Source organism: Salmo trutta, chromosome 12 (genome assembly GCF_901001165.1).
Source record: "Salmo trutta chromosome 12, fSalTru1.1, whole genome shotgun sequence".
NCBI lineage: Eukaryota > Metazoa > Chordata > Actinopteri > Salmoniformes > Salmonidae > Salmo > Salmo trutta.
The window spans coordinates 91,367,673-91,395,021 of record NC_042968.1 but is presented as its reverse complement, the minus strand read 5'-3'; the positions used below and the strand labels follow the sequence as shown (position 1 = coordinate 91,395,021).

Below are 27,349 nucleotides of genomic sequence, written 5' to 3'. Positions count from 1 at the left end.
GGATAAAAATAAAAACTTCAAAACAAAGGGAACTGACCTTCTGTATTCTTGGGGTGCGTTCAGTTCGATTGAACGTTTGCTACATTTCGGAACGGTTTGTACTGAACGACACCTTTTCCCAAAACTTTCTTGTACAGACTAAGGTACATTTGCTTCATTTGGTGAGTGTGACTTGAAGCAATATGTTAAGTATTTTAAAAAAGGGCAGCTGTACATTTTGAACCTTCAACCGCTGTCCTTTTCTCAACTGGTCGTTCAGTAAAAGCACCGTTTCATCGAGCGTTACATTAAATTCATACTGAACGCAGCCCTGTATTTGAACACAACCCCAGTGGAACATTCTGGTTGGACCGCAGATGGTCATGACAACCATGCTCAAATGGACCAATCAGCAACCAGAGCAATGTGACCTGAACGGACACACAGCCAATAGGAAAACATTCTACCCCTGTAAACAGTGTTCTCCACATGTTAAAGCACCAAAATAAACAACAATAGCCAGATCGCTTTCAGCATGACACAATGTTTTGGAACGTTCAGATAGAAATAGCCTGTGTAGATCAAACATACTTCAGATGTAGAATAAGGATTCATATCAGCTCTATTCATGGCAGCTCTATTCATGGCAGTTCTATCTGCAATGTTCAAGAAAGTTTGGCAACTGAATATGGCCCAGTGTCAGCACTTTAGTTTGACTAAACAATGGAATTGGTTAAACCTTTACGAAATGACGATGAACCAAAAACTACACACAGGTTAAAAACGTAATCTAAAATGGACAATAAAAATACAAACAAGGTTATTCACAACCATCAAAGAACAGGATGTGATGTCATGTTATTGACAACAATGAAAAACAGGATGTGTTTTTGACAACAAAGAACAGGATGTAATGTTAGACAACAAAGAACAGGATGTGATGTAATGTTATTGACAACAATGAAAAACAGGATGTGTTTTTGACAACAAAGAACAGGATGTAATGTTAGACAACAAAGAACAGTATGTAATGTTAGACAACAAAGAACAGGATGTGATGTAATGTTAGACAACAAAGAACAGGATGTGATGTAATGTTAGACAACAAAGAACAGTATGTGATGTAATGTTAGACAACAAAGAACAGGATGTGATGTAATGTTAGACAACAAAGAACAGGATGTGATGTAATGTTAGACAACAAAGAACAGGATGTAATGTTAGACAACAAAGAACAGGATGTGATGTAATGTTAGACAACAAAGAACAGTATGTAATGTAATGTTAGACAACAAAGAACAGGATGTGATGTAATGTTAGACAACAAAGAACAGGATGTAATGTAATGTTAGACAACAAAGAAACAGGATGTGATGTAATGTTAGACAACAAAGAACAGGATGTAATGTTATTGACAACAAAACACAGGACCCATTAATAGTCAATGTAATGGTACAGAATATGTACTGTTTAGGTAACTGCCAAAATCAAAAGGAAACACAGGTATATGAGGGATACAAAGTATATTGAAAGCAGGTGCTTCCACACAGATGTGGTTCCTGAGTTAAGCAATTAACATCCCATAATGCTTATGTTCATGTATAAAAATGCTCTGATACTTTGGCTACCATGGCTAGAAAAAGAGATCTCAGTGATTTGAAAGAGGGGTCTCATAGGAACATAGGGGGTTTAAAAGGTGTGTGTGTGTGTGTCAGTCACCAGATCTCAACCCAATTGAACACTTCCGGTAGATTCTGGAGTGGAGCCTGAGACGTGTTTTCCCATCACCATCAACAAAAACACCAAATTCTGGTATTTCTCGTGGAAGAATGGTGTCACATCCCTCCAATAGAGTTCCAGACTCTTATAGAATGTATTCCAAGACACATTGAAGCTGTTCTGGTGGCCCCAACGCCCTATTAAGACACTGGGTTAGTGTTTCCTTTATTTTGGCAGTTACCTGTACGTATGTACTTTGTGTTTTAGGAAATTCAGAGTAGTTCTCAGTTTCTGCACATCAACTATGGATGCTTCTCATACGGCACCCTATTCCCTATATAGTGCACTACCAGGGTACATAGGACTCTGGTAGAAAGTAGTGTGCCATATAAGAGAATAGGGTATGTGGTCATACTGTACCATAGTAGTTGACATAACAGCACTTCTCAACAACAAAAACCTAACCCTGTACCCCTTGGGTTCCCGAGGATGGAGTCTGGGAAACCCGGTCCTATATAGTGAACTGATTTCGACCAAAGTGGTGCACTGTATATGGTACAGAGTGCTATTGGGGACACGTCCTGTGTCTGTAGTAGGATACCAACACCTCTAATGACTGTCTGTAAGAACAGCCGTGACTGAGAAGTACTGTTCTGTCCACTACTATGGTACAGTATGACCATATACCCTATTCCCTTATATATGGTGCACTACTTTCTAACAGAGCCCTGTGGGCCCTGGTACTGCACTATATAGGGAATAGGGTGCCATTGAGATGCAGACACTTCCTAGCACAGCTTTTAAAGGTCAGACCACGCCGTGAAGACCAGCGGGGTCAGACCACGCCCGTGAAGACCAGCGGGGTCAGACCACGGTCGTGAAGACCAGCGGGGTCAGACCACGCCCGTGAAGACCAGCGGGGTCAGACCACGCCCGTGAAGACCAGCGGGGTCAGACCACGCCCGTGAAGACCAGCGGGGTCAGACCACGCCCGTGAAGACCAGCGGGGTCAGACCAGCGGGGTCAGACCACACCGTGAAGACCAGCGGGGTCAGACCAGCGGGGTCAGACCACACCGTGAAGACCAGCGGGGTCAGACCACGCCTGTGAAGACCAGCGGGGTCAGACCAGCGGGGTCAGACCACACCGTGAAGACCAGCGGGGTCAGACCACGGCCGTAAAGACCAGCGGTTAGAACCAGATGGTGGCATCTCCTCTGACCAGAATATTGGTTGTCATTAACACTTCGTCAATACCCAGCAGGTGATTAACGGGCGCACGGCCGTGTCTCGGTGTCCTTTAGGAGAAAGGCTGCCGTCTTTCCAACGTGATGTCATGTATCAGTCACAACGAGTCCCTGTGGTGCCACACACAACCACCCAGGGACTCTTTCATTTTAAAATGTTTACATTTTACAAATTCTACAATCACAAAGTTTGAACAAGATACTCTGGAACCCCCACCAAAGCCACAGTAGAATCAGTACCATTCTAAAACACTCCGGGGGTCTGGCACAAAGCCACAGTAGAATCAGTACCATTCTAGAACACTCCAGGGGCTCTGGCACAAAGCCACAGTAGAATCAGTACCATTCTAAAACACTCCGGGGGTCTGGCACAAAGCCACAGTAGAATCAGTACCATTCTAGAACACTCCAGGGGCTCTGGCACAAAGCCACAGTAGAATCAGTACCATTCTAAAACACTCCGGGGGTCTGGCACAAAGCCACAGTAGAATCAGTACCATTCTAGAACACTCCAGGGGCTCTGGCACAAAGCCACAGTAGAATCAGTACCATTCTAGAACACTCCAGGGGCTCTGGCACAAAGCCACAGTAGAATCAGTACCATTCTAGAACACTCCAGGGGCTCTGGCACAAAGCCACAGTAGAATCAGTACCATTCTAGAACACTCCAGGGGCTCTGGCACAAAGCCACAGTAGAATCAGTACCATTCTAGAACACTCCAGGGGCTCTGGCACAAAGCCACAGTAGAATCAGTACCATTCTAGAACACTCCTGGGGCTCTGGCACAAAGCCACAGTAGAATCAGTACCATTCTAGAACACTCCAGGGGCTCTGGCACAAAGCCACAGTAGAATCAGTACCATTCTAGAACACTCCAGGGGCTCTGGCACAAAGCCACAGTAGAACCAGTACCATTCTAGAACACTCCAGGGGCTCTGGCACAAAGCCACAGTAGAATCAGTACCATTCTAGAACACTCCAGGGGCTCTGGCACAAAGCCACAGTAGAATCAGTACCATTCTAGAACACTCCAGGGGCTCTGGCACAAAGCCACAGTAGAATCAGTACCATTCTAGAACACTCCAGGGGCTCTGGCACAAAGCCACAGTAGAATCAGTACCATTCTAGAACACTCCAGGGGCTCTGGCACAAAGCCACAGCTGGAATGGTTGATCATACATCATCAATAGTGAATCTGGAATGAGTAGCCACACACACACACTCACTCTCAGAGTTGGCTGTAGGCCTAATCTTCTACCCAGGCACACACACACACACACCCCCCCCCCATCTCAGTAGTAATGGCAGATCTGCAGTCTGCTCCCAGGATCGTTCTTCCCTGGGCTGAAGAAAGGAGATACCGGCTCCTCGAAGTACGCATCAAACATGTACAACTTCTTCATGGTGACTGCGTCGTAGAAGGACACGCGGCCTGCGTCGTAGTCCAGGTACACGCCAACCCGCGGGGAGTTCCAGTAGTCGGCCAGAGGTATCTTGGCATCCTCCTCGTTAGCATATAGCCTGTCCTGCAGACTAAGGCTCCAGTAGCCGGAGGATGGACACAGGTTGACGAAACCCTTCCTGGGACTGTACTCCCCTGTCACCCCCAAGTACCATACGCCCTTGTCCTTCACATCCACCTGAAATAAGAAACAACAACCAAAACCTTACTGTACTTGCCTTTCTTCATTAAGTTTCCCTTTGGGCCATGTGTACACGTAGGTGACAATGAAAATGTGGCTTCAACCCCTAGAATTTACAATAGGATCCTAGTGGTTGGAGCGTTGAGCCAGTTACCGAAAGGTTGGTCGGATCGAATCCCTGAGCTGACAAGGTAAAAAAATCTGTCTTTCTGCCCCTGAGCAAGGCAGTTCACCCAATGTTCGTTCCCCAGGCGCCAAAGACGTGGATGTCGTTAAGCCAGCCCCCCCCCCCCCCCCCCGCACCTCTCTGATTCAGAGGGGTTGGGTTAAAAGCAGAAGACACATTTCAGTTGAATACATTTAGTTGGACAACTGACTAGGTATCCCCCTTTCCCTTTCTCCTAGCAACATTCCTAAAATAACAAAATCAAGTATCTTGTTTAGGAAAACTTTCAGTCTAGAAACTGATCAAAGTTCATCATTTTTCCATCAGGATCTAAACTTCGTACTAAATGCATTTGGACACTAGCTAAATTTCTATCCAATTGGCGACAGATTTTCATGCGAATACTCTGCATGAAGACAATATTCTCATTTTTCACACCTGTGGTGTGATTCCACCAAACAGACTTGTTGCAGATATAAACCAGTGCGTGATGACGTAGTGCACACAAAATTGACTTTTTAGTTTAAGATTTCATGTACCTAATAAAAATCTAAAGGTCAATGTGTTTCAATGTATTATTATTTGACCCTGCTGGTCATCTATGAACATTTGAACATCTTGGCCATGTTCTGTTATAATCTCCACCCGGCACAGCCAGAAGAGGACTGGCCACCCCTCATAGCCTGGTTTCTCTCTAGGTTTCTTCCTAGGTTTTGGCCTTTCTAGGGGAGTTTTTCCTAGCCACCCCTCATAGCCTGGTTCCTCTCTAGGTTTCTTCCTAAGGTTCTGGCCTTTCTAGGGAGTTTTTCCTAGCCACCGTGCTTCTACACCTGCATTGCTTGCTGTTTGGGGGTTTTAGGCTGGGTTTCTGTACAGCACTTTGTGACATCAGCTGATGTAAGAAGGGCTTTATAAATACATTTGATTGATTGATTTCCACTGCATTTTCCACTGCATTTTCCATTGCATTTTCCCTCACATAAGAGCTGTGGATGGGAAATGGGGTTAGTGACTCTATTATGGATTGGAGATTAAAATGTTTCATAGGAGGCGACAATAATGCCAGCTTTTATTTGAAGGGATTTTCATACACATCTGTTTTATCGTTTAGAAATCAAAGTGACTTTATGTATCAAGTCCCCCCATTGAAGGTGTCATAAGTATATGGACAAATGATCTTCTAGTGTATTAAAGTACTCAATTTTAGTATTTGGTCCAATATTCGTAGCATACAATGACTACACATCAAGCTTGTGACTCTACAGACTTGTTGGACGTATTGGCTGTTTGTTTTGGTTGTGTTTCAGATTATTTTGCGCCCAATAGAAATGAATGATAGTGTGTCATGTTGGAGTCACTTTTATTGTAAATTGGGAATAAAATATGTTTCTAAACACTTCTACATTAAAATGTGGATGTTACCACGATTAATAGGCGTGGGCAGTATACCGTATACACACCGTATACCGTGGGGGAAAAAGCCACGGGATGGTTTTTTAATACCGTCAATGCTAATTATGTTTTTCCCAATACATTTGAAGCTACTTTTTAAGTTTATACCTGCAGTCAACTTGTGCAATACATTAGAACATAAAGCAGATTGTGTTCTTCATTTCACATTATGAAGCTTACCGTAGTTCCCCAGAACAAGTTGAGCCGGTCACGTTGTTTGTTTGTAAAATAGCACAACGGGAGAAAGCAGGAGCTGGTGAATCTATATCGTTCTATATCTATTGGAGAGTCTCTGTTGTGCAACGGAAAGGTAAGGAAGTTACTTTTTCTTTTTTACCTTTATTTAAGTCAGTTAAGAACAAATTCTTATTTACAATGACGGCCTACCGGGGAACAGTGGGTTAACTGCCTTGTTCAGGGGCAGAACGACAGATTTTTACCTTGTCAGCTCGGGGATTTGATCTTGCAACCGGTTACAAGTCCAACACTCTAACCACTAGGCTACCTGCCGCCTCTACACTCTAACCACTAGGCTACCTGCCGCCTCTACACTCTAACCACTAGGCTACCTGCCACCTCTACACTCTAACCACTAGGCTACCTACCTCCTCTACTCTCTAACCACTAGGCTACCTGCCACCTCTACACTCTAACCACTAGGCTACCTGCCACCTCTACACTCTAACCACTAGACTACCTGCCACCTCTACACTCTAACCACTAGACTACCTGCCACCTCTACACTCTAACCACTAGGCTACCTGCCGCCTCTACACTCTAACCACTAGACTACCTGCCGCTTCTACACTCTAACCACTAGGCTACCTGCCTCCTCTACTCTCTAACCACTAGGCTACCTGCCACCTCTACACTCTAACCACTAGGCTACCTGCCACCTCTACACTCTAACCACTAGACTACCTGCCACCTCTACACTCTAACCACTAGACTACCTGCCACCTCTACACTCTAACCACTAGACTACCTGCCACCTCTACACTCTAACCACTAGGCTACCTGCCGCCTCTACACTCTAACCACTAGACTACCTGCCACCTCTACACTCTAACCACTAGGCTACCTGCCACCTCTACACTCTAACCACTAGACTACCTACCACCTCTACACTCTAACCACTAGACTACCTGCCACCTCTACACTCTAACCACTAGGCTACCTGCCACCTCTACACTCTAACCACTAGACTACCTGCCACCTCTACACTCTAACCACTAGGCTACCTGCCGCCTCTACACTCTAACCACTAGACTACCTGCCGCCCCCTTGTACACAATTCACCACTAAAATATTTACCATTAGATATCTGGTGGTTCTCTGTATCTCAGCTGGTAGAGCGTAGTGCTTGCAACACCAGGATAGTGGGTTCAATTCCCGGGATCACCCATATGTTAAATGTATGCACGTATGGCTGAAAGTGGCTTTGGATAAAAGAGTCTGCTAAATGGGATATTATAATGGCTTTCTGCCAGAAGTCAGAGGTCTGGATGAGATAGTAGAGCGGCCATTTTGTCCCCGTGCTTCCAACTAGCTTTGTTTTCCTACTCTGTTCTTCTCCCCTCTGCTCAGATGATACATGCTGCTCTTCCTTCAGAAAAGCACGCATCACAACTTTGTTCACTTGCACAATTTCTCTCGTTCACTTTCGCTTGTAAAAATGTCCACACTCACGGAAAATAACATTTGGTAGCTACTAGCTATGCTCGTATAACTTTATGAGCTGGATTTGCCTGGCTTTGCAATTAGTTTGTTCGTTTTCACTCGTTAGCATTTAGCTAACAGTGTCTAAGTGATTTCGCAACTACTTGTGCTAATTGTGTTAGCATTCTGGTAAAAGCCATGGGCATTTTTGTTGTTGTTGAATTTATAGCGCCCCATTGTGTGATGTACCGGTAATACCGTAAATCCCCGGATGGCAGAAGAACGCTATGAAAATCTGGATACCACCCATGTCTAAGGATTACGAATAATCATGAATGAATCATGAAAAACAGATCAGTGAGAAAGTTAAGAAACACAGATCATGTCCCCAAAACATGCTAGTTTCTCACCATTACCAATAACAGGGGAATTTAATATTCATGCCCCTGTAACTTCGTTTGAGAGTATATGTATGAAAATACCCTCAAATAAAAACGTGACATTCTGTCTCATCTCATATGAAGTGAAACATTTGATCTCAAATACAAAAACGCTGGAGTACAGCCCAAAAAAACAAAGATTTAGCTACCTTAGTTGAATACACTAAGTCGTTCTGGATAAGAGTGTCTGGTAAAATATGACACACTTCGCTATCCCAGAGGGGAAATGTGCCTGGTACATACAGTATCATCCTCATTAGAAAACGTAATGTACAGTATATATACATGTATATATATATAAAGATAATTACCTCCCAGTAGTGTTGTCCGCTGGAGTATTGTGCAGTGGCCAGAATGCCACAGAAGCGGGTGAAGCGCTGAGGCAGGTCTGGTTCCTGGCTACGGGTACGCACTTCCTCTACCTTGGTGTCGAAGTCTGTGATGGCCAAGTTAGGGTGAGCCGTGTCTGGGTCCAGGGTCAGGTTCTGGGGCACTGGGAGCAGGAGGGGAGAGAGGGGGAGATGGAGGAGAGAGACAGAGGGAGAGAGAGAGAGAAAGGGAGGCAGAGGGATAGAGAGGGGGAAGTGGAAGAGGGACAGAGAAAGAGTGAAAAGGTAGAGGGTGAGGGAGAGAAAGAGAGAGGTGGCCAGAGAGAAAGAGAGATACAGACAGAGACAGGGGGGAGACAAGGAGAGATATGTTAGACGGGAAGTTCACCTGTGAAGCAAGTAGACATGTAAATAGAACAGTCAAGAGAGTGTCTGTGTGTGTGTGTGTGTGTGTGTGTCTGTGTGTGTGTGTGTGTGTGTGTGTGTGTGTGTGTCCAGGCCAACTCACTGGTGTGCAACACGTGCATCATCCTTTTCCACAAGATCAGCTGATGGGGTCCAGAGAATTCATTCATCCAGTCGCCCGGACAGTTAACAGATGATATGAGAGGGCTCACCTTTAGAGGGCTGGAGAGAGGAGAGGATGGGGAGGAGGAGATATGGTGAGAGAAGAGGAGAGAGAGGAGAGAGGAGGAGAGAGGAGAGGATGGAAGATGAGGAAAGGGGAGGAGGAGATATGGTGAGAGAAGAGGAGAGAGGAGAGAGAGGAGATATGGTGAGAGAAGAGGAGAGGAGAGAGAGGAGAGGATGGGGAGGAGGAGATATGGTGAGAGAAGAGGAGAGAGAGGAGAGGATGGAAGATGAGGAGGAAAGGGGAGGAGTGATGGTGGAGGAGAGAGAGCTTAACATTATATGTATCATACATGTTATATACGATATACTGGACATGTTACTACACAGGGCTGTAACAGGGAGGAGACGACTGTTAACTGTTATTATAGAGTCACTACACAGGGCTGTAACAGGGAGAGACGACTGTTAACTGTTATTATAGAGTCACTACACAGGGCTGTAACAGGGAGGAGGAGACGACTGTTAACTGTTATTATAGAGTCACTACACAGGGCTGTAACAGGGAGGAGGAGAGACTGTTAACTGTTATTATAGAGTCACTACACAGGGCTGTAACAGGGAGGAGGAGAGACGACTGTTAACTGTTATTATAGAGTCACTACACAGGGCTGTAACAGGGAGGAGAGACGACTGTTAACTGTTATTATAGAGACTACACAGGGCTGTAACAGGGAGGAGAGACTGTTAACTGTTATTATAGAGTCACTACACAGGGCTGTAACAGGGAGGAGAGACTGTTAACTGTTATTATAGAGTCACTACACAGGGCTGTAACAGGGAGGAGAGACTGTTAACTGTTATTATAGAGTCACTACACAGGGCTGTAACAGGGAGGAGAGACGACTGTTAACTGTTATTATAGAGTCACTACACAGGGCTGTAACAGGGAGGAGAGACTGTTAACTGTTATTATAGAGTCACTACACAGGGCTGTAACAGGGAGGAGAGACTGTTAACTGTTATTATAGAGTCACTACACAGGGCTGTAACAGGGAGGAGGAGAGACTGTTAACTGTTATTATAGAGTCACTACACAGGGCTGTAACAGGGAGGAGAGACTGTTAACTGTTATTATAGAGTCACTACACAGGGCTGTAACAGGGAGGAGAGACGACTGTTAACTGTTATTATAGAGTCACTACACAGGGCTGTAACAGGGAGGAGAGACTGTTAACTGTTATTATAGAGTCACTACACAGGGCTGTAACAGAGAGGAGAGACTGTTAACTGTTATTATAGAGTCACTACACAGGGCTGTAACAGGGAGGAGAGACTGTTAACTGTTATTATAGAGTCACTACACAGGGCTGTAACAGAGAGGAGAGACTGTTAACTGTTATTATAGAGTCACTACACAGGGCTGTAACAGGGAGGAGAGACGACTGTTAACTGTTATTATAGAGTCACTACACAGGGCTGTAACAGGGAGGAGAGACTGTTAACTGTTATTATAGAGTCACTACACAGGGCTGTAACAGGGAGGAGAGACTGTTAACTGTTATTATAGAGTCACTACACAGGGCTGTAACAGGGAGGAGGAGAGACTGTTAACTGTTATTATAGAGTCACTACACAGGGCTGTAACAGGGAGGAGGAGAGACTGTTAACTGTTATTATAGAGTCACTACACAGGGCTGTAACAGGGAGGAGAGACTGTTAACTGTTATTATAGAGTCACTACACAGGGCTGTAACAGGGAGGAGAGACTGTTAACTGTTATTATAGAGTCACTACACAGGGCTGTAACAGGGAGGAGGAGAGACTGTTAACTGTTATTATAGAGTCACTACACAGGGCTGTAACAGGGAGGAGGAGAGACTGTTAACTGTTATTATAGAGTCACTACACAGGGCTATAACAGGGAGGAGGAGAGACTGTTAACTGTTATTATAGAGTCACTACACAGGGCTGTAACAGGGAGGAGAGACTGTTAACTGTTATTATAGAGTCACTACACAGGGCTGTAACAGGGAGGAGAGACTGTTAACTGTTATTATAGAGTCACTACACAGGGCTGTAACAGGGAGGAGAGACTGTTAACTGTTATTATAGAGTCACTACACAGGGCTGTAACAGGGAGGAGAGACTGTTAACTGTTATTATAGAGTCACTACACAGGGCTGTAACAGGGAGGAGAGACTGTTAACTGTTATTATAGAGTCACTACACAGGGCTGTAACAGGGAGGAGGAGACGACTGTTAACTGTTATTATAGAGTCACTACACAGGGCTGTAACAGGGAGGAGGAGAGACTGTTAACTGTTATTATAGAGTCACTACACAGGGCTGTAACAGGGAGGAGGAGAGACTGTTAACTGTTATTATAGAGTTACTACACAGGGCTGTAACAGGGAGGAGGAGAGACTGTTAACTGTTATTATAGAGTCACTACACAGGGCTGTAACAGGGAGGAGAGACTGTTAACTGTTATTATAGAGTCACTACACAGGGCTGTAACAGGGAGGAGAGACGACTGTTAACTGTTATTATAGAGTCACTACACAGGGCTGTAACAGGGAGGAGGAGACGACTGTTAACTGTTATTATAGAGTCACTACACAGGGCTGTAACAGGGAGGAGAGACTGTTAACTGTTATTATAGAGTCACTACACAGGGCTGTAACAGGGAGGAGAGACTGTTAACTGTTATTATAGAGTCACTACACAGGGCTGTAACAGGGAGGAGGAGAGACTGTTAACTGTTATTATAGAGTCACTACACAGGGCTGTAACAGGGAGGAGAGACGACTGTTAACTGTTATTATAGAGTCACTACACAGGGCTGTAACAGGGAGGAGAGACTGTTAACTGTTATTATAGAGTCACTACACAGGGCTGTAACAGGGAGGAGGAGAGACTGTTAACTGTTATTATAGAGTCACTACACAGGTCTGTAACAGGGAGGAGGAGAGACTGTTAACTGTTATTATAGAGTCACTACACAGGGCTGTAACAGGGAGGAGGAGAGACTGTTAACTGTTATTATAGAGTCACTACACAGGTCTGTAACAGGGAGGAGGAGACGACTGTTAACTGTTATTATAGAGTCACTACACAGGGCTGTAACAGGGAGGAGGAGAGACTGTTAACTGTTATTATAGAGTCACTACACAGGGCTGTAACAGGGAGGAGGAGACGACTGTTAACTGTTATTATAGAGTCACTACACAGGGCTGTAACAGGGAGGAGAGACGACTGTTAACTGTTATTATAGAGTCACTACACAGGGCTGTAACAGGGAGGAGAGACGACTGTTAACTGTTATTATAGAGTCACTACACAGGGCTGTAACAGGGAGGAGGAGAGACTGTTAACTGTTATTATAGAGTCACTACACAGGGCTGTAACAGGGAGGAGAGACGACTGTTAACTGTTATTATAGAGTCACTACACAGGGCTGTAACAGGGAGGAGAGACGACTGTTAACTGTTATTATAGAGTCACTACACAGGGCTGTAACAGGGAGGAGAGACGACTGTTAACTGTTATTATAGAGTCACTACACAGGTCTGTAACAGGGAGGAGGAGACGACTGTTAACTGTTATTATAGAGTCACTACACAGGGCTGTAACAGGGAGGAGAGACGACTGTTAACTGTTATTATAGAGTCACTACACAGGGCTGTAACAGGGAGGAGAGACTGTTAACTGTTATTATAGAGTCACTACACAGGGCTGTAACAGGGAGGAGAGACTGTTAACTGTTATTATAGAGTCACTACACAGGGCTGTAACAGGGAGGAGGAGAGACTGTTAACTGTTATTATAGAGTCACTACACAGGGCTGTAACAGGGAGGAGGAGACGACTGTTAACTGTTATTATAGAGTCACTACACAGGTCTGTAACAGGGAGGAGGAGAGACTACAGGCTGAACCCGACACCACCAGAGTACAGGCTGAACCCGAGACCACCAGACTACAGGCTGAACCCGAGACCACCAGACTACAGGCTGAACCCGAGACCACCAGACTACAGGCTGAACCCGACACCACCAGACTACAGGCTGAACCCGAGACCACCAGACTACAGGCTAGAACCCGACACCACCAGAGTACAGGCTGAACCCGAGACCACCAGACTACAGGCTGAACCCGACACCACCAGACTACAGGCTGAACCCGACACCACCAGACTACAGGCTGAACCCGAGACCACCAGACTACAGGCTGAACCCGACACCACCAGACTACAGGCTGAACCCGACACCACCAGACTACAGGCTGAACCCGAGACCACCAGACTACAGGCTGAACCCGAGACCACCAGACTACAGGCTAGAACCCGAGACCACCAGAGTACAGGCTGAACCCGACACCACCAGACTACAGGCTGAACCCGACACCACCAGACTACAGGCTGAACCCGACACCACCAGACTACAGGCTGAACCCGACACCACCAGACTACAGGCTGAACCCGACACCACCAGACTACAGGCTAGAACCCGACACCACCAGAGTACAGGCTGAACCCGACACCACCAGACTACAGGCTGAACCCGACACCACCAGACTACAGGCTGAATGAACATGGGAGAAGAAAAAAAAAAGACTTACTTTTTGTATGTCTCAGTGATGCTCTGTGGAGAGAGAAATAGACAGAAGATGAGATACAAACCATTTCACACAGCTCAAACTAACCCAATATAGAATGTTCTAGAAGGCTAAAATGCGGAGCCAGGAAACTAAAACGGGCTAATTGTTTCTGACAACCCCGTTACTGAAGGCATATCTGGAATCCGTAACTCCTTGTCCTTACACCCAGATTGTAAACCGTCTGAACCAAACATTTCTCCAAACCTGCACCGATAACTCGACTGTGGTAGACAGTGGTAGGCGATGCAGAAGTGCGCCATCTACCACAGCGTCTATACGGTGCTAAAGCTAAAACCACCATTTGTAGTCGTTTGACTGTAGGCCTGGATATAATTCTGAGACCTTTTCTTAACTAATAGCAAGTCCCATCCAGTTGACTCATTATGAAAGCCCACGATGGCGTCGCCCGTGCTAAAACAGGACTTCAGACTTCTATCCCAACTCTATGAGTCTGACCATAGGAAAAAAAGGTGGGAGGATTGCCATGCTGCCTTCATCAACACGTCAGCAACATGAAAACTACAAGACTAAAATGTACGACCACTTCTCAGAAAACCCTTTGGAATCCCGTAGCACATTTTCTATCAACCTTCTCAGAAAAAAAACGGGACAGAAACTGTGAGGGAACGTTTGATAAACTCACCTCGAAGCTGGTGTTTCCTCTGATGTGGTTGTGTATCTGGGCCATGTGTTTGTCCACAGCTACCACCTCGGTCTCCACCCACCTCAGGTTGTCATCTATCATCCCTATGACAGTCTCCTCCTCAGCATCCAGAGCCTAAGGATGGATATTTCAACAGTATTACACTGCTGGAACTCTCATGACAATTTTCTAAATAATCTAATTATTATTTTGCTGCTGCTGTATGCAAATTAGCCCAATGTGAGCCAAAGTATTCAGGATACCAACTAACCATCAGGCTACACACAGAGTATCTCAACTAACCATCAGGCTACACAGAGTACACTATTTTATTTATTTCATCAAATTCCCAGCGGGTCAGAAGTTTACATACACTTAATTAGTATTTGGCAACATTGCCTTTAAATTCTGTCAAACGTTTTGGGTAGCCTTCCACAAGCTTCCCACAATAAGTTGGGTGAATTTTGGCCCATTCCTCCTGACAGAGCTGGTGTAACTGAGTCAGGTTTGTAGGCCTCCTTGCTCGCACACTTTATTTCAGTTCTGCCCACAAATTTTCTAAAGGATTGAGGTCAAGGCTTTGTGATGGCCACTCCAATACCTTGACTTTGTAGTCCTTAGGCCATTTTGCCACAACTTTGGAAGTATGCTTGGGGTCATTGTCTATTTGGAAGACCCATTTGAGACCAAGCTTTAACTTCCTGACTAATTTCTTGAGATGGTTGCTTCAAAATATCCACATAATTTTCCCTCCTCATGATGCCATCTAGTTTGTGACGTGCACCAGTCCCTCCTGCAGCAAAGTACCCCCACAACATGATGCTGCCACCCCCGTGCTTCATGGTTGGGATGCTGTTCTTCGGCTTGCAAGCATCCCCCTTTTTCCTCCAAACATAACGATGGTCATTATGGCCAACCAGTTCTATTTTTGTTTCATCAGACCAGAGGACATTTCTCCAAAAAGTTTGATCTTTGTCACCATGTGCAGTTGCAAACCGTAGTCTGGCTTTTTTATGGCGGTTTTGGAGCAGTGGCTTCTTCCTTGCTGAGCGGCCTTTCAGGTTATGTTGATATATGACTTGTTTTACTGTGGATATAGATATTTTTGTACCCGTTTCCTCCAGCATCTTCACAAGGTCCTTTGCTGTTGTTCTGGGATTGATTTGCACTTTTTGCACCAAAGTACGTTCATCTCTAGGAGACAGAACGCCTCTCCTTCTTGAGCGGTTTGACGGCTGCATGGTCCCATGGTGTTTATACTATGGTACTATTGTTAGTACAGTGGAACATGTTACCTTCAGGGGTTTTGGAAATTGCTCCCAAGGGTGAACCAGACTTGTGGAGGTCTACAATTTTTTTTCATGAGGTCTTGGCTGATTTCTATTGATTTTCCCATGATGTCAAGCAAAGAGGCATTGAGTTTGAAGGTAGGCCTTGAAATACATCCACAAGTACACCTCCAATTGACTCAAATGAGGTCAATTAGCCTATCAGAAGCTTCTAAAGCCATGACATCATTTTCTGGAATTTTCCAAGCTGTTTAAAGGCACAGTCAACTTAGTGTATGTAAACTTCTGACCCACTGGAATTGTGATACAGTGACTTATAAGTGAAATAATCTGTCTGTAAACAATTGTTGGAAAAATTACTTGTGTCATGCACAAAGTAGATGTCCTATCCGACTTGCCAAAACTATAGTTTGTTAACAAGAAATTTGTGGAGTGGTTGAAAAACAAGTTTTAATGAGTCCAACCTAAGTGTATGTAAACTTCCGACTTCAACTGTACATTAAGTAGTCTACACTGTACATACACACTAACCTCCAGTAGGTCGTCCTTCTCATCCAACAAGAACTGGACTAGAGATCCCACATCCTCCTCAATCTTCTCCTTCAGCTTCAGCTTCTTTAACTAGAAGATGTGATAACATGGGGAAAAAGACGCTGACGTTACGTCAGATGACCATTAGGTGACGACTGTCCGTCTAACTGGATGGGGGAATGAACACATGACTGTCCGTCTAACCGGAGGAGGAATGAACACATGACTGTAGGTCTAACCGGAGGAGGAATGAACACATGACTGTAGGTCTAACCGGAGGAGGAATGAACACATGACTGTCGGTCTAACCGGAGGAGGAATGAACACATGACTGTCGGTCTAACCGGAGGAGGAATGAACACATGACTGTCGGTCTAACCGGAGGAGGAATAAACACATGACTGTCGGTCTAACCGGAGGAGGAATGAACACATGACTGTCGGTCTAACCGGAGGAGGAATGAACACATGACTGTCGGTCTAACCGGAGGAGGAATGAACACATGACTGTCGGTCTAACCGGAGGAGGAATGAACACATGACTGTCGGTCTAACCGGAGGAGGAATAAACACATGACTGTCAGTCTAACCGGAGGAGGAATGAACACATGACTGTCGGTCTAACCGGAGGAGGAATGAACACATGACTGTAGGTCTAACCGGAGGAGGAATGAACACATGACTGAGTCGTAAGTCACTTTGGATAAAAGAGTCTACATAAACGGCATATATTATGAGAGGACGGATTATATAATTACTCCCAGGGCCAGATTATTACGCCTAGTCCTAGAATAAAAATTACTGTTAAATGGAGATTCTCCAATTAACGTGGAGATAATTAGTCCAGGACTAGTCCTTAATCTTTATTAGGTACACCCATCTAGTACAGGGTCGGACCCCCCCACCTTTGCACCCAGAATACCCATGATTCTTCGGGACATGGATTCTACAAGGTGTGGTAACTTGTGGCAGGAAATCATTCCCCAGACCGTTACACCACCGCCACCAGCCTGTACCGTTGACACCAGGCAGGACATGGACTCATACCGCTAATAACATATCCTGACTCTGCCATCACCATGACGCAACAGGAAACAGGATCCGTTGGCCCAGGTGATGATTTTCTCCTCAGTTGTCCGGTGTTGATGATCCCCTGCCCACTGGAGCTGCTTCTTCTGTTGTTTTTAACTGATAGGAGGAGTGGAACCCGGTCTGGTCGTCTGCTGCAAATGTCCATATGTGACAAGGACCGATGAGTTGTGCGTTCCCAAGATGCCATTCTGCACACCACTGTTTGAGGCTCGCCTGTTAGCTTGCACGATTCTTGCCGTTTGCTTCGACCTTTCATCAACGAGCCGTTTTCGCCCACAGGACTGAAGCTGATTGGATGTTTTTTTTTGTTTGTCGCACCATTCTAGGTAAACCTAGACACTGTCGTGCGTGAAAAGCCCAGGAGTCCGTTTGAGATACCGGAACTGTCGCGCCTGGCGCCAATGATCATACCACTCTCAAAGTCTCTTTGTCTCTCATTTTGCCCATTCTAACTTTCAATTGAACAGTAACTGAATGTCTCGATGCCTGTCTGCCTGCTTTATATTGCAAGCCACGGCCACGTGACTCACTGTCTATAGGCGCGAACCATTTTCGTGAACAGGGTGGTGTGCCTAACAAACGTGCCACCGATATATACAGTACCAGTCAGAAGTTTGGACACAGCTACTCATTCCAAGTTTTTTCTTAATTTTTTTTACTATTTTCTACATTTTAGAATAATAGTAAAGACATTAAACTATGGAATCATGTAGTAACCAAAAAAAGTGTTAAACAAATCAAAATATATTTCATATTCTTCAGTAGCCACCCTTTGCCTTGACAGCTTTCCACAATCTTGGCATTCTCTCAACCAGCTTCACCTGCAATGCTTTTCCAACAGTCTTGAAGGAGTTCCCACATATGCTGAGCATTTGTTGGCTGCTTTTCCTTCACTCTGCGGTCCAACTCATCCCAAACCATCTCAATTGGGTTGAGGTCGAGTGATTGTGGAAGCCATGTCATCTGATGCAGCACTCCATCACTCTCCTTATTGGTCAAATAGTCCTTACACAGCCTGGAGGTGTGTTGGGTCATTGTCCTGTTGAAAAACAAATGATAGTCCCATTAAGCGCTAATCAGATGGGATGGTGTATCGCTGCAGAATGCCGTGGTAGTGTTGCTGGTTAAGCGTGCCTTGAATTCTAAATAAATCAGTGTCACCAGCAAAGCACCCTCACACCTCCTCCTCCATGCTTCACGGTGGGAACCACACATGCAGAGATCATCTGTTCACCTACTCTGCGTCTCACAAAGACACAGCGGTTGGAACCAAAAATCTCACAAACAACAGTTTTTTACCGGTCTAATGTCCATTGCTTGTGTTTCTTGGCCCAAGCAAGTCTCTTGTTATTGGTGTCGTTTAGTAGTGATTTCTTTGCAGTAATTCGACCATGAAGGCCTGATTCACACAGTCTTCTCTGAACAGATGATGTTGAGATGTGTCTGTTACTTGAACTCTGTGAAGCATTTATTTGGGCTGTGATTTCTGAGGCTGGTAACTCTAATGAACTTATCCTCTGCAGCAGAGGTAACTCTGGGTCTTCCTTTCCTGTGGCGGTCCTCATGAGAGCCAGTTTCATCATAGCGCTTGATGGTTTTAGTCACTGCACTTGAAGAAATGTTCAAAGTTCTTGAAATTTTCAGGATTGACTGATCTTCATGTCTTAAAGTAATGATGGACTGTCGTTTCTCTTTGGTTATTTGAGATGTTCTTGCCATAATATGGACTTGGTCTTTTACCAAATAGGGCTATCTTCTGTATACCACCCCTACCTTGTCACAACACAACTGATTGGCTCAAACCCATTAAGAAAGAAAGAAATTCCACAAATTAACTTTTAACAAGGCACACCTGTAAATTGAAATGCATTCCAGGTGACTACCTCATGAAGCTGGTTGAGAGAATGCCAAGAGTGTGCAAAATTGTCAAGGCAAATGGTGGCTACTTTAAAGAATCTAACAATCTAAAATATATTTTCATTTGTTTAACACTTTTTTTGGTTACTACATGATTCCATGTGTGTTATTTAATAGTTTTGAAGTCTTCACTATTATTGTACAATGTAGAAAATAGTAAAAATAAAGAAAAACCCTGGAATGAGTAGGTGTGCACAAACTTTTGACCAGTACTGTATGTATGTATGTATGTATATCTGGATAAGAGCGTCTGCTAAATGACTAAAATGTAAATGTAAATGTAAATGTAAATTAATTAATATATATATATATATTCACTGGTATACCAACAACATATCTATGTATATCCAGAGCCCAGCTGTGTACCTTGGCTTCATTCTTGGTCTGCTCGTCCATAGCCTTCACTCTGGTACAGACAGTCTTCTGCCATGTTAATTCCACCAGCCTCAGTCGCAGCTCGCTCTGAGAGAAACACACACACACACACACACTTTACCGTGTTCAACCACTCAATCCATCTTAAAAAAGGGCAATCTGCAGTTCAAACAATAACAAAGCAGACACCCCGTCACTGTTTTGGTAAACAGCTGACGGACGGGGCTGGAGAAATATAACCAGTCTCAAATTCATAGACAGAGCTATGGATATAAGGACTGACCAACCATGATATTGAAATTATAGTTTAACCATGTTTTGAGGCTCTACAATTTTGTATACACTTGCATTGTTTACAAACAATGGAGTAAAACAAGCTTACATTTTGGGTTCGGATTATGGGGTACGACAGTTGAACTAAGCTCATGACACATTTACAAGTTATATGCTTCGAGAATCATATCATTCATTTAAATATCCCAAGCTGGATGTAGCAGATCGACCCTTTCGGAAACCATAGCAACAAATCTTTATCAGCAACAGCAGCATATTGTGTCCTCGGGCCTCACCTTCATATCCTCAAGGACCTCTGGCACAGGAGCCACATCATGATGTCTGAAAGGACAAGGGAACACGGTCATGTTATTAAGGACTTGGTTTAAATGCTCAACGTGACACAAACTTTGGCCTTGTGACCATCAGTTTGGTGATATCCACCCGATTGCTCAAAGAGAGAATTTGAGGGAAGGGTAAAGGAAGGGGAAGGGTAATCTAATGTGTCCCTAGATAAGTGGTTAACGGTCAACCTCAAACCAGTGATAGTGGTGAAACAAAATGTTTGATCAGATACTAAGCATTTTACCAACACTTTCACAGAATTCTCATCACCGTAGCAGAATTTGAATCCCCAAAAAGCAATAAAAAAAAAATAATTAGAACTATTGATTTAACACTGCTCCCCTGAAAGGCCTGATTTAAACACACTGAGAAAAAAAAATCTGGGGATTGGTACCAAAACATTTCTGCAGCATTGAAAGTCCCCAAGAACATAGTGGCCTCCATCAAACCGTCAAGACTCTTCCTTGAGCTGGCTGCCCGGACAAACGGAGCAATCAGTGGAGAGGGGCCTTGGTCAGGGAGGTGACCAAGAACCCGATGGTCACTAACAGAGCTCCAGAGTTCCTCTGTGGAGATGGGAGAACCTTCCAGAAGGACAACCATCTCTGCAGCACTCCACCGATCAGGCCTTTATGGTAGAGTGGCCATACAGAAGCCACTCCTTAGTAAAAGGCACATGACAGCCCACTTGGAGTTTACCAGACACACCTACAGGACTCTAAAACCATGAGAAACAAGACCCTCTGGTCTGATGAAACCAAGATGGAACTATTTGGCCTGAATGCCAAGCATCACATCTGGAGGAAACCTGGCACCATCCCTAGGGTGAAGCATGGTGGTGGCAGCATCATGCTGACTTGCCAAGTTAAATAAAGGTTCAAAATGTTTTTTTAAATGCTGTGGGGATGTTTTTCAGATGCAGGGACTGGGAGACTAGTCAGGATTGAGGGAAAGATGAACAGAGCAAAGTACAGAGAGATCCTTGACGTAAACCTACTCCAGAGCACTCGGGACCTCAGACTGGGGTGAAGATTCACCTTACCACAGGACAACGACCCTAAATACAAAACCCTCTTAGGCCTCACTTCCCCCATCTGAGATATCTACTGCAGCCCTCATCCTCCACATACAAACACCCGTTTTGCCAGTCACATTCTGTTAAAGGTCCCCAAAGCACACACATCACTGGGTCGCTCCTCTTTTCAGTTCGCTGCAGCCAGCGACTGGAACGAGCTGCAACAAACACTCAAACTGCACAGTTCTCGCTCAATTGCTTAATTCAAAGACTCAATCATGGACACTCTGACAGTTGTGTCTGCTTTGCGTGATGTATTGTTGTCTCTACCATTTTGCCCTTTGTGCTGTTGTCTGTGCCCATTAATGTTTGTACCATGTTTTTTGCTGCTACCATGTTGCTGCCTTACTATATTCTTGTCTTTGGTATCTCTTTATCTGTGTTTTGTCCTATATTTATATGTTTTTTTTTTTATCCCAACAGGAGATCTTATGCCTTTCGGTAGGCCATCATTGTAAATAAGAATTTGTTCTTAACTGACTTGCCTAGTTAAATAAAGGTTAAATAAAGTTAAATAAAAAGCACACAGCCAAGACAACGCAGGAGTGGCTTCTGGACATGTCTCTGAATGTCCTTACTGTGTTCAACCACTCATTCCATCTTAAAAGGGCAATCTGCAGTTCAAACAATAAAAAAGCAGGCACCCCCCCAGAGTCCGGACTTTAACCCAATCGAACATCTCTGGAGACTTGAAAATAGCTATGCAGCGACGCTCCCCATCCAACCTGACAGAACTTGAGAGGATCTGCAGAAAAGAATGGGAGAAACTCCCTAAATACAGGTGTGCCAAGCTTGTAGCGTCATACCCAAGAAGACTCGAGGCTGTAATCACTGCTAAAGGTGTTCCAACAACGTACTGAGTAATGGGTCTGAATACTTATGTAAATGTATACGTTTTTTTATTATATATACACACATTTGATTTAAAAAAAAAAAACTGTTTTTGCTTTGTCATTATGGGGTATTGTGTGTAGATTGATGAGGGGGGGAAACGATTTAACACATTTTAGAATAAGGCTGTAACATAACAAAATGTGGAAAAGGTCAAGGGCTCTGAATACTTTCCGAATGCACTGTATGCGTCATTCAAATATACTGAAGAAAAATAGATTTTACTGAGTTTACAGTCCATATAAGGAAATCAGTCAATTGAAATAAATTCATTAGGCCCTATTCTTGGAATTTTACATGACTAGGCAGGGGTGCAGCCATGGGTTGGCCTTGGAGGGCATAGGCCCACCCACTGGGGAGCCAAGCCCAGACAATCAGAATGAGTTTTTCCACACAAAAGGGCTTTATTACAGAAATAAATACTTTGCTATATACAGTTTACCAGTACTGAGAAACATGTGGTTGGCCAGCTCTTCAACATCTTGAAAGTGTTATTTGATGTGGCATTGTTTTGCTGCGTGGCAACAACTAAGCAGCGACACAATATACAGGAAACAGTGTAGTCATCTCCGACCTTTGAAAACTGAATTTAAGACATTAAGGCTCAAGGCCTTATAATCAGATGAGTGAATTTAAGACTTTAAGGACCCGCGGACAACAGGGAAACTCTAAGTCAATCTTAAATTAATCATTGTTAACAGTTAACTGGAGACGTTCCAACAAACGTGATGCACCATAGTACACATCTGTTCGGAGCTCTGTCGGGGCTGTCCCGTTCGATCTCTTATATACTGCTTACAGACACTTTACATAGGCATAGTTCATAGGGTTGGTTCCTGCATGCGTCTGGCACCGTCTCTGATCTTAATTTATAGAACATATTCTGGTTGTTCTGCCAGATGGTCCTAAGGACGGGGGTCATGACCATCTCCCCTCTCCCCCTCATATCTTTACCAAACACAGGCAGGAACCAAGGATTATTTATGACCTGAAAGATTAGGTGAACATTTTCAAGGCTGTCTCTTCACATGATACAAATTAACTTAACAACTCTAACACCCCAGAACTGAATCAAGCAACTGACACGATTACACAATTTTTGTTATGGGTTTCTGAGATTAGGGTAGGGGAAGCTGATCCTAGACCTGCAGGCATCATGGGAAACTTGGAACATTTGTTACCTGTGTGCCCGGGACTCCCTACACACCACACAGATGGGTTTGTTGTCGGTGTGGCAGTAGAGCTTCAGCTCCTCTCCATGCCTGTCGCATTTCCCGTCTAGTTGGACACGCTTGGATGGAGCCGGCTGCTCACAGGGCTTCAGACACTCAAACTCACTCAGTTTATCAACAAGGTTCTTAACCAGGTAGTTCTTGGTGAAGCTGATCTTGTTAAATATCTACAGAGAAAGAGAAAAGTTTGGAACAAAACAGCTTTTAGATTATTACTATCACTATGAAAAAGGTACTGAATTAGTTGAGACAGTTATGCAAACATTTTTAGCTTGCTACAAACACAGGTAGAGCTGGGCGATATGGTCAAAATACACTACATTACCAAAAGTATGTGGACACATGCTCGCCCGAACATCTTATTCCAAAATCATGGGCATTAATATGGAGTTGGTCCCCCTTTTGCTGCTATAACAGCCTCCACTCTTCTGGGAAGGCTTTCCACTAGATGTTGGAACATTGCTGCTATAACAGCCTCCACTCTTCTGGGAAGGCTTTCCACTAGATGATGGAACATTGCTGCGGGGACTTGCTTCCATTCAGCTACTAGAACATTAGTGATGTCGGGCACTGATGTTGGGCGATTAGGCCTGGCACGCAGTCAGTGTTCCAATTCATCCCAAAGGTGTTCGATGGGGTTGAGGTCAGGGCTCTGTGCAGGCCAGTCAAGTTAATCCACAACGATCTCGACAAACCATTTCTATATGGACCTTGCTTTGTGCACGGAGGAATTGTCAGGCTGAAACAAGAAAGGGCCTTCCCCAAACTTTTGCCACAAAGTTGGAAGCACAGAATTGTCTAGAATGTCATCGTATGCTGCAGTGTTAAGATTTCCCTTCACTGGAACTAAGAGGCATAGCCTGAACCATGAAAAACAGCCCCAGACCATTATTCATCCTCAAAGTTTACAGTTGGCACTATGCATTGGGGGCAGGTAGCGTTCTCCTGGGATCCGCCGAAGCCAGATTTATCTGTTGGACTGCCAGATGTTGAAGCGGGATTTATCACTCCAGAGAACACGCTTCCACTGCTCCAGAATTCAATGGCAGTGAGCTTTACACCACTCCAGCCCACGTTTGGCATCGCACATGGTGATCTTAGGCCTTGGTGCAGCTGCTCGGCCTTGTAAACCCATTTCACGAAGCTCCAGATGAACAGTTATTGTGCTGACGTTGCTTCCAGGCAGTTTGGAACTGGACGAGTGTAAGGAGTGTTGCAATAGAGGACATACGGTTTTTAAGTGCTACGTGCTTCTGCACTCAGTGGTCCCGTTCTGTGAGCTTGTGTTGCCTACCACGTCACAGCTGAGCTGTTGTTGCTCCTAGATGTTGCCACTTCACAATAACAGCACTTACAGTTGATGGGGGCAGCTCTAGGAGGGCAGAGATTTGACGTACTGACTTGTTGGAAAGGTGGCATCCTATGACGGTGAAAGTCACTGAGCTCTTCAGTAAGGCCATTCTACCGTAAATGTTTGTTTATGGAGATTGCATGGCTGTGTGCTCGTTTTTATACAACTGTCAGCAACGGGTGTGGCTGAAATAGAGGAATCCACTAATTTGAATGGGTGTCCACATACTTTTGTAACTATAGTGTTTTTCTTATTTTATATTTCGAAATAATTCAAGTTCTAAATATATGCACATGACACTAGAACAGGGTCCCTTGGACCCCCCCAAGGGCTGCATGTTTTAGTTTTTGCATTAGCACTACACAGCTGATTCAAATAAACTAATCATCAGGGTTTGATCATTTGAATCAGCTGTGTAGGGCCAAAACGTGCACCCCTTGGGGTCCAGAAGACAGCTTATGGGAAACGCTGCCCTAGGATGAGAACATATTAATTAAAAACGGGTTTTAAATGGGCTTTCATACTCAACCAAACGAGGACAAAACGGACAGAGAGGTAGACCAATTACATGTAATAAAACTGTTCATTTATTCTGCAGTTGTATCAAAATACATGTATAGATTGTATTGTAAAAATCCATAGGATGTATGTGGATCCATACCGGTACACCTTAACTATATATCGCCCAGCCCTAGAAAAACCGTATCCTGCGGGTTACCTTCGGCCATGGTAACCTACAACCGCCAGGCTCTTAAACGATATCATCAATGGCCGCTAAAAGTAGTTCGCGTCTGAATGTGCCCTGGCCTTATGACAGGTAATAAATAGTGTATAAGACATTATTGACAAAGGGTGACTAAAAACAGGAAAATCCCTTCTGCATTTGAGTGTGCCCGTTGTAGGTGCGTGGGAATAATGAAATGATAGTTTAAGATAATAAAAAAAAAATAAAGCCCCGCACACTACTCCTTCCAGTATAACTTTATTTATACGTTGTGATACTGACAAGAGCAGTGTGGGGTTCTCTTTGAGAAAGGAGACAATACTAAAGCTTGTTATGTAGCTATCTAGTTAGTTAGTCACAGAGATGAACAGCATAATGACTCGGCCGTGACTATACATGTTGGCTTGATTAAACAACACCTCGCCATACTACCTAATTAGCCACCAAGCTAACTTACAACACAAAGCCTCCTGCGTTTTTCAGCGTTTTAAACTCATCTCTAACGGTATCCAATTCCAGTGGTAACGCCTAAAATAGGTACGGAAACGGCATTGTAAATTACACTTGTTACGATTAACTTGAGCATTCAAGATGACAAAAATCAATTTGTCTAGCTAGCAAAACAGCTGATAAGACAGAACGCTAACAAACCATTCTGCACTCGGGGCATTGATAACCGACGTCCTCTCCTCCGTTCTCCTCCCAGTGCATCAGGATGCAAAACTTGCAAAAATTGTGTCCGCATTTGAGAATGACCGGGTCGTTGAAGTAGTCCAGGCAGATGGCACACATCAACTCTTTCTGTAGCTCGCTGCCCGCACCGCTGGATCCCGCAGCCATGTTGTTTACCTAGCTACCGACACACGTTTCCCGTAGCGTAGAAGAAAACGGAAGTGTTGGCATGACACGGTTCCTTGGGTTGATGACGCGATTGGCTACCGGTTGTCTGGGCGGAGGAAAAAGGCCAACGTTTTTTACTCCGCCCAAAATCTGTCCACGAAAATAAGCCCAAAGAAGCGAGGAACTTTTGTATGGAATTGTTTTAAAAAATATATTTTATATATATATATATTTTTTGTATGGAAGTCACTAGGCAGATTTCCATAGAGTACCACAGTATGAGTCATAATACCCATAAAACCTAGCGCTCAAACAGGGAAAAGGGTCCAGTCGTTTTTCCACCATTAATTTTTCCCATAGGGGATTTGGTAAACACTTAAACAGTTAAAATAAGGGCTGTATTTGGTGTAGCCTTACCCTGGCGTGACGTTTTGATAACCGTGTAAATATCTCTAGGACAAGGTGACTTTTATCAATATATTCGGCTCTATTTACTTTCATTAACAGCAGGACAATAACCTTAAACACAAGGCCAAATATACACTGGAGTTGCTTACCAAGAAGACAGAGAATGTTCCTGAGTGGCCAAGTTACAGTTTTGACTTGAATCTACTTGAAAATCTATGGCAAGGCCTGAAAATGGTTATCTAGCAACGATCAACAACCAATTTGACAGAGCTTGAAAAGTTTTCTAAAGAATAATAGGCAAATGTTGCACAATCCAGGTTTGGAAAGCTCTTAAAGACTCACAGCTGCAATCACTGCTCAAAGGGCTTGCTTTTACAAAGTATTTACTCAGGGATGTGAATACTTACGTAAATGAGATATTGCTGTATGTTTTCACTTTGTCATTATGGGGTATTGTGTGTAGATGGGTGATAACATTTTTTGATTTAATCAATTTTGAA

At 44.2% G+C, this 27,349-nt stretch overlaps 1 protein-coding gene across 1 annotated transcript; it reads right to left on the bottom strand.

Moving 5' to 3' along the window:
* Positions 1–1,922: 1,922 nt before the first annotated feature.
* trim47 (tripartite motif containing 47) lies at positions 1,923–26,467 on the bottom strand. The gene is made up of 10 exons (XM_029770358.1): positions 26,253–26,467; positions 23,476–23,693; positions 20,280–20,325; positions 19,702–19,797; positions 16,328–16,417; positions 14,508–14,642; positions 13,826–13,848; positions 9,143–9,261; positions 8,617–8,798; positions 1,923–4,585 (listed from the first exon to the last, which is right to left on the bottom strand). The coding sequence occupies exons 1-10, from the start codon at positions 26,439–26,441 to the stop codon at positions 4,238–4,240; spliced, it is 1,446 nt and encodes a 481-aa protein (XP_029626218.1). The 5' UTR covers positions 26,442–26,467; the 3' UTR covers positions 1,923–4,237.
* Between the last annotated feature and the right edge of the window lie 882 nt (positions 26,468–27,349).

Excerpts from the sequence above, each read along its gene's own strand:
- trim47 (XM_029770358.1), bottom strand. The coding sequence starts at position 26,441 with ATGGCTGCGGGATCCAGCGGTGCGGGCAGCGAGCTACAGAAAGAGTTG. Across the intron at positions 8,799-9,142 it reads GATGCACGTGTTGCACACCA|TGCCCCAGAACCTGACCCTG; the intron begins GTGAGTTGGCCT and ends TCCTGCTCCCAG. Across the intron at positions 4,586-8,616 it reads GCGGACAACACTACTGGGAG|GTGGATGTGAAGGACAAGGG; the intron begins GTAATTATCTTT and ends TTCTTATTTCAG.